Below are 13,137 nucleotides of genomic sequence, written 5' to 3'. Positions count from 1 at the left end.
TCAAGCACCCGCTTGAACACTGAGCTCATAGCGAAGTTCCTGTCACTCTCGGCCCTTCCGACCGGAGCCGACCGGACCTCTTGTATACCCCTTCTTCCTCCTCGTTTGTAACCCCACTGCAAACTTCAAGCACCTAGGCTCAGAAATAAAGTCATCGACCGACCCCGACTAGACGTAGGGCACGTTGCCCGAACGAATATAAATCATGTGTCATTGAGTGCTAGGCCACCTTCGATCACAACGTACAGTAAAACTATAAATATTCACTAGTTGGTCACTTTCTGCACTGACAAGTTGATTCCCGGAGAGTTCCATTTTTTCAACTGCCACGTCAGCTATTTTTATATGATTTTTTGTTAAGTATATAAATCTGAGGTAGAAAATAGTACCACTGTTTGTGGACGTATAGGAAATAAAATATATATATATATATATATATATGAAAATTATTTCCTACTCCTAAGGAGTAGTTACTCCCATATGTATATCTCTAGATTTAGGGCGTATATAGCCCGACGAAGTGTAAGTAGATGGAGTATATCATCATACTAGACCATCTAGGGTACTATGTAATGACAAGTATGTATATATACTTAGAGTATATGGTTATACTTATTTTATATGTTACTATCATAGTATTATATAATATATTAAAAAATATGTGCTCTTTTGAATTTTTTCACATAGTAAAGACCTGAAGTATCTTAATATTAGTATGTCAATGTACTCAAACTAATAAATGAGTATGTACACATACGCAACGTGATTTATTGATTATGGGAGTAACTACTCCCAGGATATATTCAGTAGCCAGCTACAAAATAAGTAATTTCGTAGCCACCTCCATTTACGATAATTTTATATACTAATTTATGATGATGTCAATACATATTTACGATAGTTGGGTTACTATAACATATGGAGATATTTACTATAATGTTATAGTAAACCATTTAGTATAGAGTTACTCGTAATCTCATAAATTAACATAGTAATTATCGTAATTCAAAATGGCTATACAGTAAGTTATTTTGTAGCCATTTACTGAGTATATATATATATATGGTGCTTTCCTTTTTATTGATACTTCTGCACGGAAAGACGATGCACAAAAGTTACGCGATCAAACGGTGGTAGTAGTTCACGTTTCACATCATTATCACCACCTCGCAGTCTGGCACTGCACCAATGCTACAAGCCTACAAGCAACAGCCGTTGTCACAGCAAAACTTGACTTAACCCGCAGCTGGCATGCCCTTTGCCCTGATCGAACGACCGCCCGAGACCTGCTTATATGGACACGGACGACGGTCGCTCACGCTCGCTCACCAGACGGGCAGCAGGTAGCAGAAGTCGGCGTCGTACGGCTCGACCTCCACCATCTTGGCCGCCGGCGCCGGCGTGGCCGCCCTGCTGCCGCTGCTGACGTTGGCGCCCAGGACCTCCCTGATGGCCCGGCGGAGCGGGCCCGACGCCCTGGGCAGCTGGCTGTGCACCCACTCCAGCAGCGACGCGGCGTCGTCGGCGAAGTCGCGCATGTGCCAGTGCAGCAGCTTGGGCACCACGACGGCGGCGCGCTGCTTCCTGCCGGCGACGCGCACCGACGACTCCAGGTACTCCACCTTGGCCCGCTCCAGCTCGTTCGACACGTCCTCCGCCGTGTACACGCGCAGCTGCAGAACAACGCGACAGCACGCCACGTGAGGCGACTTAGTCTGGCACTCGGTGGCAGTGGGGAGGGAGAGAAACGACGACAGGTCGGTCCAGGAGCTGATCGACGCCGACAGGGACAAGACCACACACGTACTGCTGGCGAGGAGCGGCTGCCTCTGCACAGCGCGAAGACCACGTTGGGCTCGGGGTACCCTAGCCCGTACGAGTGCAGCAGATCCATCCGTCCTTCGCCGTCCATGATCCCCTTATCATCATCATCAAGATAACCCTTGTTCAGATTAAAATTTTAATGAAAAGGCAAACGATGCATTCTGCAAGAGTGCATGCAGATTGCAGAGCTGAACAACGTTGTGACTCGTGAGCTAGTCTTGGTTGCATACTTGCTTGCCGTCAGGAGAATGCCTCAGGATGAGGTGCTCGATCGTCACCACATTCAGTACTGTTCCTCCGACGTTCACTGAAGCCTGAATGACAGTTGCCGTTAGCAATTCCAATTTGTGTAAAGTTTTTTTTTTTTTTTTTTTTGGAAAAGCCAATTTGTGTAAAGATAGCCTGAAGCAATCATTTTTTTTTTGGTTAGTAAGCTGAAAGAGCACTGCACCTGATTCAGCAGTGCAAGAAGCTTCTCTGGAGATGGAGGTAAACCGTGCTGAAGAAACGCCTGAAATCATGACGAAAAATTAGCATTGCTTTCATGCGATTGTTCATCAATCTGGCTACGCGTAAGATCGATGAAATCAGAGGATTAGCTTACAGTACATGCATCACGCAGAAGTTGTAGATGTTGATCCAAAACGCCAGCTTCTGCTTGTTGGTCAGGAGGCTGGGATCGACGGCGCAAAGCTTTTGCATCAGGCCTCTGTCAGAAGCAAAACAAACGCTATCATTTCAGAGCTGACAGCATACACAAACTGACAAACACAAACTCGGAGCCCAGCTCACCTGAGATTCTTGATGTCCACGAGGCACAGCGAGACGCGGGTGACGTCGACGGAGGCCCTCGTGAACTCGACGAACCTCCTCTGGCACCCGGTCCCGGCGGCCGCAGCCTCCTTCTCCGCGCCGCCGTGGCCGCCGCCCTTGGTCGACGACGCTCTGCGGTTCTTGAGAGGGCTCATCGCCGCCGCGGCGCCATTCACGGACACGGAGACCTTGGGGACGAGGCTCCTGGGGCCGATGCACGAGGAGATGAGCTTGGACGACGACGTGCCGCTCAGCTCCAGCTCCGCCGCGTCCGTCGTCGTCGTCTTGTTGAGCTTGTGGAAGATGGTCACCGTCAGCCTGACGAGCTCCTCCGAGAGCTTGTTCGGGCTGCTGCTCACCAGGCACGTCGTCTTGCTCTCGGGAGGCGTCGGGTTCGGATTCTCTGATGACGAGTGGCAGTGGCTGCTTCTCCTGACGACGACGTGCTCCGTCTCATCTCCTGATCAGAAACACCATGATGATCGTGTGGCGCATCAGACAGAGTCTGCGTCAGACATAATGAACTTCGTACGAATCCAATGAGCCCTGAATCTTCACGTGAACATTGGTCACTTCCAACCGTACCTTTGGCGGAGGCGGATCCGACAGAAGCCTTGCTCTCGCGTTCGAGAGCTTCGTCGCTGCCTCCTGGACATGGCAGCTTAGGGCAGCTGCTGCTGGGCTCCTTGGAGCTGGAGCTCCCTCCTGGACACGGAGTGCCGCTGCTGGCGGTTCTGCAGCCAGCTCTGTTGCTGCTGCTGCTGCTGAAGGATGCAGTGGTCCGTCCACTTCTGCTCCCGGTGCAGGCGCAGCCGCAGGTCGTCGACCTTCTTCTCCAGGTAGAATATCTCGTCCTCCACCACTGCTAGCTCTGCAAGGAGGCCTCTAACCTACACCATTGCAGTGCAGATAAAAGAAAGTAAAAAAAAAAATCAGGTCAGCAACATGTTGAGCTTTCACTTTCAGACCTTGTGGTCAGCCTCCAGCCATTCGGTATGAGTATGAGCAGAGAAGCACAAAGTTAAGGCCAGAGGAATTTTACTGTTGATATACACAAGGCAATGATATGGTCATGCGAAAATGTGGTAAAAGGATTACAATTACAAGCATTTGGTGATTGACCAGCTGATAGAGGTGGTACAATACAAGAAGACAGCATCCAAGGGAACCAGATCTGATAGATAAGTGGTACTAGTGAATAGTGATTGTCTGCGGACAAGCCGAGATTGCGAGACTAGCTCCAGATCACTCACACAGTAACTATGTGTCCTTGGTTCACAAGTCAGAGGCAGGTGACATCGGATTGCAGACAGGAATCCAAAGGACACACTGTTCCTGCACCTGGCGTTGTTCACCCGTACCCGGATCCTGAGATCTCCAGCCCTTGGAATGGAAATGGCCCTGCTCATTGTTACTGCTACAGTACGAGGGCCAGGTGACAGCTTCACGTGTGCAATATTTCCTTCAGATGCGGCGGTGAGGTGAAATGCTATGATGGAAATTCCACTGGGACTGCAGTGACAGTACACTTGCAATCATGTTTCTTCTTCGTGGTTCAGACTTCAGACTGAGCAGTTTCAGCTTTTCAGTAACCAGAGTGTTAATTAATAACATGTGTGTCACAACTCCAAACAATCAACAGGTAATAATTAGCTGTAAAAAATCAGAATTTTCTGGGATAGTTCTGCAGAAATCAGTTCAATCTAAGCGCTGCAATACATGATGATCTCACTCACACTGTCGGGACTGAACATTCAGACGCCACTACACGCAGGCATGGAACAAAGAGATGGATTCACATTGGACGACCGATGCAATGCAAGTGAGCAGAGCGTGAGGTGCTTACATTGGTAGGAACCAGCGCGGAGAGGCAGCAATGGCAGACGACGCGCCCCTGGAGCGAGCACCGCAGGACCCTGCCCAGCTGCTGCTCCTTCTCCAGCACCGTGTCCAGCTCCGACACCTGCACACACGAGTACACAACACACCACGTCAGCACGGCCACGCATGACAGGGACATGAAGTGCGCGCGCGATGTATGTGAAGAGAGGCTGCCGTGGCTCACCTCGAACTCGAGCTCCAGCCGCTTCTCGCGCTGCTCGTCCCTGTCCATGAGGAAGTACATGAGCTTCATCTTGCACCGGCGCACCCGCGGCCTTCTTAAATCCGCGCCCGGGCCCGGTCGCCCCCGCCGCCGGTGGACGGGGTAGTAACTGCTGGCGCCGCCGCCGGCGGCGGCGGTGGGGCGTAATGGCGTCGGCGAGCTCATTTATGGGGTCTCTCCGGCGGCGCGCGCAAGAAAAGGAGGAGACGTACGGTAGCGGCTGCGGAGAGTGAGAGCGACGTCTCGCTGCTGCCAGAGCACCGAGAGCGTGACGGGCAACGCGAGAGATAGATCCCCGCGCGGATCGGAGGGGCTGCCGCCGCTTTCGGGGCAGGCCGAGAGAGCTCGAGAGGGAGGGAGGGAGGCAACGAAGCGGTGGCCGGGTGGCGAGGACTCGTCGGCGTCGCGTCACGCTTCCCGTGCGCGCAACGGAAATGGCTGGCCCATGCAATGCAACGCATGACCGGCTTAAATTCCCCAGCGGTTGACGCAACGCAACGCAACGCTCGCTGGGGGGAGTTGCTTATCGAGGGGCGGCGAATTTATGCTCGTGACGGCATCTGTTACCGAGGTCACTTTGACGAGGGACCTTCCTCACAATTTTCTTTTTGAAAAAAACACACAACTTATATTCCTATAAATTTATACAAATAATAACGTTACTTTTTCATAAATTTATAGATTGAAAATTTATAGGAAGATGAGAGCACTTGAACTTATTAGCCCGGCTTATCAACCATGATATGGTGTGTTTTTTTCTAAAAAAAAAACAACATCAGCCGAAAAAACCATCAGCCGAACCGCTTGGATCGATAGGTTTGATCCTTCCAATTAAGCCACGCCCATTCTTGTACGTATATTTATATTTTAGCGAAAAAATAATCTAACATTGTTGGGATCCGTATTTCCTTTGTAAAAAAGAATAGATATTTGATTATTTTTATGTGTTAGGCATACATACTTAGGAGCATCTCCGCCACATATCCTATTCAATCTCTGCAACGCAGACGTCGTCTTTCTCCTAAATAAAGAAGACATGTTATAAGAAATCTGCTACAGCAGTGTTCCCTTATATCCTTAAGATTTTAAGGTACTCTTCTAAAAATAACTTCTAGAAGATGCATATAAGCGATCTGATGTCACTAATGTCTAGAGCAGATCAGGGCGCTCAGTTTGATGTATGGATTGGCCCATCATCTTTGTACTTAGGCCAGTCTCAATGGAGAGTTTCATTTCGTTGTTTCCAGGGCTGCCATGTCATATAGAATGAAATGAAACTTGGATGAAACACCCACTCTCAACGGAAAGTTTCATTCCATAGTTTCATAGACATTTAATTCTACGACTCATAGATAGTTGGTAACCGTGCCAAGAGAGTTTCATCCCCATGAAACCCAATTCTTCTCTATTTTCATTAAAACGTTGCCATGTCATCAAAAGTGCATATGTGGCAGGCTATTAAATGCAAATGAAACTCTAATGAAACTTCCACTGAGACCGGCCTTAGGGCACTCTCAGTGCATAATTTCTAAGACCAGTTACCAAGAGAAAAAAGAAACCAATTAATATCTACTAGAAACTGCTATTCCCAACCCATGATTTATAGGGTAGTTTCTATAGTGAGAAGAACTTAAATACACCGCAAAAAGAGATGGATCATCTGTGGTAAGCAACAAAGGAGTACATTAAGTAGTTGATCATGCGCGTACATACAATACCTGTACCTCACATCTTACGCATATATTGTATCGGACGTGGCTGACAACTTGTCTGAGTTCTGAAGCTGTGCAAGCGAAGTTTCAAGAAGAGAGACAGGATGGATATTCAGTCTGTTCGTTTGGCTGTAGCTTGTCGTAAACAATCGTAAATTTTCAGCCGGAACAGTATTTTTCTCTCACACAAACCAACCAGTAGCACTTCTTCACGAACCAGCAACGATACGAACCAGCCAACCGAACGGGCTGATTCTCTCTGTGTGCTCCGCGCGAGCAGCCATGTGGGTTCAGGAGGATGCCGCAGCAGATGGAATCCACCGCGCCACGCGGTGCCGCGTTCGCGTTCGTCGTTCTCGTTCGCTTCTTGGCCATGAATGCCGGTGCCCCGGCGCCGAACTCGGACGGCGAGATGGCCGCGGACGCCGGGGATGCGAGGCGGGAGCCGGCGGGAGGTCCAGCCGCATGGCGCGATGCGGCCGGGACTGCTTGCTACGCGCCTTGCCTGTGAGAGCGAAACAAGTCCGCCGGCACGGAGCGAGCGCGTGAGGAGAGGATCCGGGCGGAGCAACCGATCCGGAGTGAGAGAGGAAGACCTGACCTGCGGCCTCACCTGGGTCTCCCAACGCGATTTTCCCCGTTTCTTAGCGTCTCGTTCCGCGGTCGACTTGGTTTCTCCTCCAGGAAACGGTTTCTCTCTTTTTTTTCTCTCTCTCTCTCGTCAATTAATCTCTTGACGCATCGGCAAAATATTTATGAAACAGCCTAATTAATACACATAGAAACCACTATAAATGTACCATTGGGAGTGCCCTTATGACTTCTTTTTTGTGTGTGTGAAATTGAGTTAATCTATCGTCATCTCATTTTCTACAAATTAGCAATAGTAGTATAACCATAAGACTAGTCTCAATGGGGTTTTATTAGAGTTTTATAGACATTAAATATGTTGATGTGGCACCGTGATAAATATTTCATGGGGATACACATATAGCATGTTCGTTTGTTGGTTTCAGTCAGGACTTATCAGCCAGTCAACAGTATTTTCCTCTCACAACAAACCAGTACTAACCGGGCTTATCGGCTCAGAAACCAACCAACGAACAGGCCGATAGTTTCATGATAATAAAACTCTTCTTCGCCGTTTTCAAAATAAAGATGTATTGGAACTGGGATATAAAATCCCCTGTGAAACTGGCTAAGCAATGGGGTCATCTCATTTCCTACATTGCCAATGGAATCTCGCGGGGGCTAATCTTCTTCCTGGGCTTTTCATCTATATATAAAAGCAGTACTTTCATTTAATACAAAAGCATACTATTGGCACTGTTTGGATGGTATGGTTCTGGAGGAATTTGGATGGATTTGGAGGAATTCTGGAGAAACTTGTGAGAGGAAAATACTGTTCCGGATGAAAAAAAAAGAAGCAGATCATGTCGGGTTTAAGGGCACGCGAACGGGGCCATTGTGATGAAACCTCGATTCAGACTAAGACTACCCACAGCGTTGGGTTTCACCGGTGCTGAATTAGGAGAGAGAAGGATGATGCACCGGCTCATGCCATTGTAGAGTGCGATGCCAAATTGAAAAAATCAAGCACCGTGGCATGTAGGTTCACCGGTGCTTGCTGAATAAAGAAATAATTTCACAGCCAGCCACTAGAGCAGATAGAGACAGTGACGTTCTGACAAACCAGCCCCACATTCGCATGTGCATTGATGCTGACGCTGTTCCAGCATCGGTGAAGGTGGCGTAGAAATCTTTTGTTTAAGCATCGATCACGCTGTGGGCAGTCTAAGCCCATCCGATACAGACTCACGTCCGAATCTGAAGGCAAATAAGATCGGCCAGTGCAATGAATTAGTGTGCAATTGGCCAGAGCAGCACTGCTGAAATAAAATAAAATGCCGTTCAGATCAATCGCGCGAAAAAACGCCAGTATGCTCCGAGAACATAAAGTCCACTCCCCATCATTTCATCTTGGTATATGAAACATTTTTTTGAAACCATCTTCGTATATGAATCTGATGATGTCCCAACCGCCCAGGATCGTAGCGTCCTATGGCTGAGGATATCGCATATCGTACAATAATTGGCTGGCTGCCTCCGTGTAACGATCAGCTGACAAGTTGCTTTCGCAGATCAGGCTAATCGGTGCAGAGCACAGATGATCAATACAATTTTGGCAGCATTCGACCAATGTGGGCACAAGGCTGCCTTGCCCAACAGCCCAAACTCAGGCTCACACACTAGGCGTCGGCGGATGCACTACCAAACCCATGGTTCCGATGAACCTGTTTGCTTGATGGTTTCAGCCATGGTTCTGATGAGCCTGTTCGTTACTTATCAGTCATGGCACAGTATTTTCCTCTCAACAAACCAGCACCTTTCCTCTCTCAACAAAACAGCACCAGCCGGGCTTATCAGCCTAGAAATCAACCAGCGAATAGGCTGGATGACGGATCCATCGTAATTCACCAAAAAAATGGTCAAAATAAACACCATTATTGATATGTCCAGAGGTAAAACATTATTAGCAAGCTCAAACTGTAGCCTCCCAAAAAGCTGGGGGGAGGGAAAACAGTATCTGCTCCAGCGCAAAGTTACCACTAGCTTACATAGCACAGTCAAACAAAAAAATGCATGTTCCTTCCTCTTCAGCATATCTCTGCATCAGGGTGAAGCGTTGGAACATCTTAAGCGGACTTCACGGTGGCTGCGTTGATGATGTCGATGAACTCGGGCTGTGGACAACATAGGGGAAGGAAACAGTCAGCAACATGGGGATGTTGACAAGGCCAGCAGTCATTTTGTTGTTTCTTTGGTTCACACAAAAAAAAAGGAGCAGGGCATAAACTGTCTTCCTGGATTTTTCATTACCTTCAAAGAAGCTCCACCGACAAGGAAACCATCGACATCAGGCTGTGCTGCCAGCTCTTTGCAGTTCGCAGCAGTTACAGAGCCTGTAGCAAAAGGCACGTGTGTGATTATCAAGACAAGATGATTTAGCAGCCAGTACATAAAACACCAAAAGTCAATTGCTCCAAAAAATGTATATATATACCTCCGTAGATGATCCTTGTAGATTCAGCAACCTCAGGGCTGACATTGGTCTTTAGCCAGTCCCTCAGGGATGCGTGCACCTGGGAACATTATACAGATCTGAGTGTTAACATAATACAAATCTGAGTGTTGCACTAAGAAAAGGATAATGTGTTTAGCAGATCAACATATTTATAATCATAGTGCATCACGGGCCAATATTGAAACAGATAAAAATATATGAACCAGTAGAGAGCTGAACCAAGAGAGAACAGAACTTACTTCCTGAGCCTGAGCTGGGGTGGCAACTTTACCAGTTCCAATAGCCCAGACTGGTTCATAGGCAATAACTACGTTGCTCCAGTCATTGATCTTCTCTGTAAAACAAACAGCCATTTGATCCATTCAGCCTGAATTTTCATATGGCATCAAATTTTTTAACTTACAAATTCAAAAAGCAAGGCACTAAAAGTCCATATGAAGGGGGAAAATCCAGCGTGTGAATTCATCCAAGCAATAGAAACACACATACTAAGCTGATTCTAAACTACAGCTGTTACAGAAAAACAGTAATGTCTGAACTAAACATGCAGATTATCTAACCAAACTGAACGCCAAGATCTAATTTTTATCATGAACAAGACGAAACAAAATTCACCAGAAGAAAAGTGTTCACCAAAAGATGTATAGCTACGATTATATATAATGTTAAAGTTCCATGCATGGGAGCTAATTGTAGAAGCGCTTGAATATAATCAATCAACAACTCTCCATTATCATAAGAAAAAACTAACCATGAAGAGACTACACAATCACTGGACTGAAAGTAAATGAAAAGTACCAGCAATTGCTTTTGTTTGTGCAGCAACAACTTCCATGGTTGACCCAGCCTCCCTCTGCTCAAGGGTCTCACCAACACATGCAATGACCTTCAGTCCCTGAGACAGGGCATAAGCAACCTTGTCTCCAACAAACTGGCATCCAAGCAGAAGAGTAAAACCATTAGATGTGAACATTCTTTGGAAGGCAGTGGTCATGGTGTGAAGACAGGGCCTCCACAGTATGTCAACAATCAAATATATCGCAAAGGAAACATAGTCCCAAATGGAAATGTGCATGCATTTACAACCACAATGCAAATGACATGAGAAACATGTTGCATAAGATGCAACCTGGACCATACCTCATTCGATTCTCCCAGCAGAGCTCTCCTTTCAGAGTGTCCAAGAATGACCCAGGGAACACCAAGGTTCGCGAGCATCTCAGCACTGCATTAATAATGGCTTGGCTATCAACTAATAGTGAAATTGAATGGAGAAAGCGCCAAAGCGCAATATACAAACTGCTGAATTAGGTTACATATGCAGAATGCTTAACATAGGATCAGTTAATCAGTACGAAAATAGTTAAAATTGAATAAAAGCGTGAAAGGTGACATCAAAAGACTCGGTGCATAATGGTCAAGAGAACATAATCAATTATTCTAGTGCAAGACTGTATGCATTTGCATTGAAGACTTGGCATTAATCCTTCCTCAGATTGGTCATTATAGCATATGGTCTGATCAGATCAGACAGGAGAGAATTAAAGACTAACCTGACTTCACCAGTGAAAGCACCTCCCTTCTTCACCCAGCAGTTCTGAGCAGCAACTTGGAACTCTGGGCGAAGCAGGCTCTTGACCACAGGAAGGAAGACATAAGGAGGGCTGACAACGACCTCTGCAATACAACCAATTCCAAATGGCTAAGTACATCATACAATACGCTTTAGTAAATTTCTCAGGATTACGTAAATCTGCAAAGTTCGAGGTCAGTCCTAAAAGGCATTATGTGAAGTTTTGGCGTCCATACCAACAACATCTGAAGGGGCAACCTGTCCTTCATTCAGGGTTTTGACAATCTTCTCGACCTGATCTGTGGTTCCGTTCTGCACGCATCAAGATCAACCATGACATGATCAGTTAACAGGCAATTCACTATATATATGTCCCTTGTATGAGAAATTTGGCAAAGCAACAGGCTCTTTCACTGCCAATGAGTATTGAAGTCGCGAAAGGAACTACAATCTATGCTCGGATTGAGCAAGCCCCTTCACGAAACATCTAAAATTTACGACGAGCTCCGTGACAAGAAGCTAAGGTTAATTCGTGTGGCAGACAAGAATGAATCTCCAGAAGTTAGAGATTGAACTTCTATGCTGCTACAGACAACATGCATGCATCACAAAACTACGAGAAGGTTTTTTTTTTTCCGATTTGTTCTGAGCTGGAGTCTGGAAGCACGGTTGGATTGGAAGAAGAGCGCACGGTTGGATTGGAAGAAGAGCGCTGGAGTCTTGAAGCACGGGCGGATTGGAAGAACGCGGGCACTTCCAGCTAGGTCAAAACATACAAAGACCATCAACATCACCTTGTCTGATTCCGTTTTGTTTTTTTCCGAAAGATCCCTTGATTCCGTTTTGAACGAGAACGACCAGATCAATTCTAATCGTGGCCGGATCTCAAGAGGTTACGCCTGGAGGCATCACATCCAGGCTTCCCATCCAAGAGCAAAAACCCAATTCTTACGGCGATCTGAATCGAGAGCAACAGAATCCAAAACACTAGCCTGACCGCAAACGGGATCAGAAATTTCAGAGCTCCACATCCGATCCACGAAAAAAAAAAGACAGTCAAGTCGACGGGGGAAGAGAAATTACGCATTTCCAGTTGCCACCGACGAAGAACTTGCGCCCCATCTCGGTGCAAGTGTCAATTAGATTGGGCGGGGAAAAGAGGGAGGGGCGCTTCTAGATTGGATTTCGCTTCTTCTTGTAGAGGAAAGGAAGACAAGGGGCACAGGATAATAAAGGCGGGGTAAGGTTTGTGGCATCCCATGTGATCATATTGAGGCCGGCCGGCCAGTACTCACGATGACATGTGGCCCCTACTGCCACCATCGAATTTTCTGGAAGGTTTTACCTTAAAATAAATAAATAAAAGATGTATAGATACCATCCTGTCTCATTCTCTATATCCTCTCTTCTTTGTCTATCAATACAATATATACGTATTTATCTATATTTTTCATCCCGAAACAAGTAACACTATGGTATCCGTGCTGATCAAACTTATATAAATTTAACTATATTTGTAGACAATATTACATTTGTATCTCTAACTCATCAAGAAATGAGACCGACATTTATTTTTGGGTGGTGGAGTATCTCTATCTATACCTGCCTATATATATATAATATAATATATTAAAAAGCAAAATGTGATTCTAGTCCATCTAAATTTATCTATCTATATAATATAATCATATTAAAGAGTGAAGAGTTTCTTTTAATCCTTTTTTGTTTTTAAAATATCTATGCATTCTCTATTTTAATTTTTTATATGTGACTCGAACTCATGACCTATGCTTGTACACGTTAGAAATGACTTGTGTCTAATAACGGTACGAAATCTAATATCAAAACGTATTAGGTCATGTTGCAACACACGAAACATATTTGCTAGTCATAGGCAAAAGCTAAAATAGCTAGATGTGCCGGGGAAGCTTAATCGAATCTTTGCTGGTATGATTGCTTCAAGCAGATGCTATGAGCATCCCAATTCGCAGCTGGTTAGGTTGCGTGTGGTAGAACCTGCTTAGTC

General features: G+C 46.2%; 1 protein-coding gene and 1 pseudogene across 1 annotated transcript; both read right to left on the bottom strand.

The window, feature by feature from the left end:
* Positions 1–1,070: 1,070 nt before the first annotated feature.
* Positions 1,071–5,180, bottom strand: LOC136457770 (uncharacterized; annotated as a pseudogene).
* Positions 5,181–8,890: 3,710 nt separating this feature from the next.
* On the bottom strand, positions 8,891–12,353 carry LOC136457769 (triosephosphate isomerase, cytosolic). Its single transcript, XM_066457769.1, has 9 exons — positions 12,195–12,353; positions 11,348–11,423; positions 11,092–11,215; positions 10,679–10,763; positions 10,337–10,469; positions 9,778–9,872; positions 9,518–9,596; positions 9,334–9,416; positions 8,891–9,197 (listed from the first exon to the last, which is right to left on the bottom strand). The coding sequence occupies exons 1-9, from the start codon at positions 12,231–12,233 to the stop codon at positions 9,150–9,152; spliced, it is 762 nt and encodes a 253-aa protein (XP_066313866.1). The 5' UTR covers positions 12,234–12,353; the 3' UTR covers positions 8,891–9,149.
* Between the last annotated feature and the right edge of the window lie 784 nt (positions 12,354–13,137).

The sequence above is a fragment of the Miscanthus floridulus genome, chromosome 6, assembly GCF_019320115.1.
Source record: "Miscanthus floridulus cultivar M001 chromosome 6, ASM1932011v1, whole genome shotgun sequence".
Classification (NCBI taxonomy): Eukaryota; Viridiplantae; Streptophyta; class Magnoliopsida; order Poales; family Poaceae; genus Miscanthus; species Miscanthus floridulus.
The sequence above is the reverse complement of the archived record's forward strand: the minus strand, read 5'-3'. Positions and strand labels throughout refer to the sequence as shown.

Bases quoted from the DNA above. Each gene is read 5' to 3' on its own strand.
- LOC136457769 (XM_066457769.1), bottom strand. From the start codon at position 12,233: ATGGGGCGCAAGTTCTTCGTCGGTGGCAACTGGAAATGC. The intron at 9,873-10,336 runs GTACTTTTCATT...TTTGTTTTACAG, and splicing joins ACAAACAAAAGCAATTGCTG to AGAAGATCAATGACTGGAGC. The intron at 9,198-9,333 runs GTAATGAAAAAT...TGTTGTCCACAG, and splicing joins TCGGTGGAGCTTCTTTGAAG to CCCGAGTTCATCGACATCAT.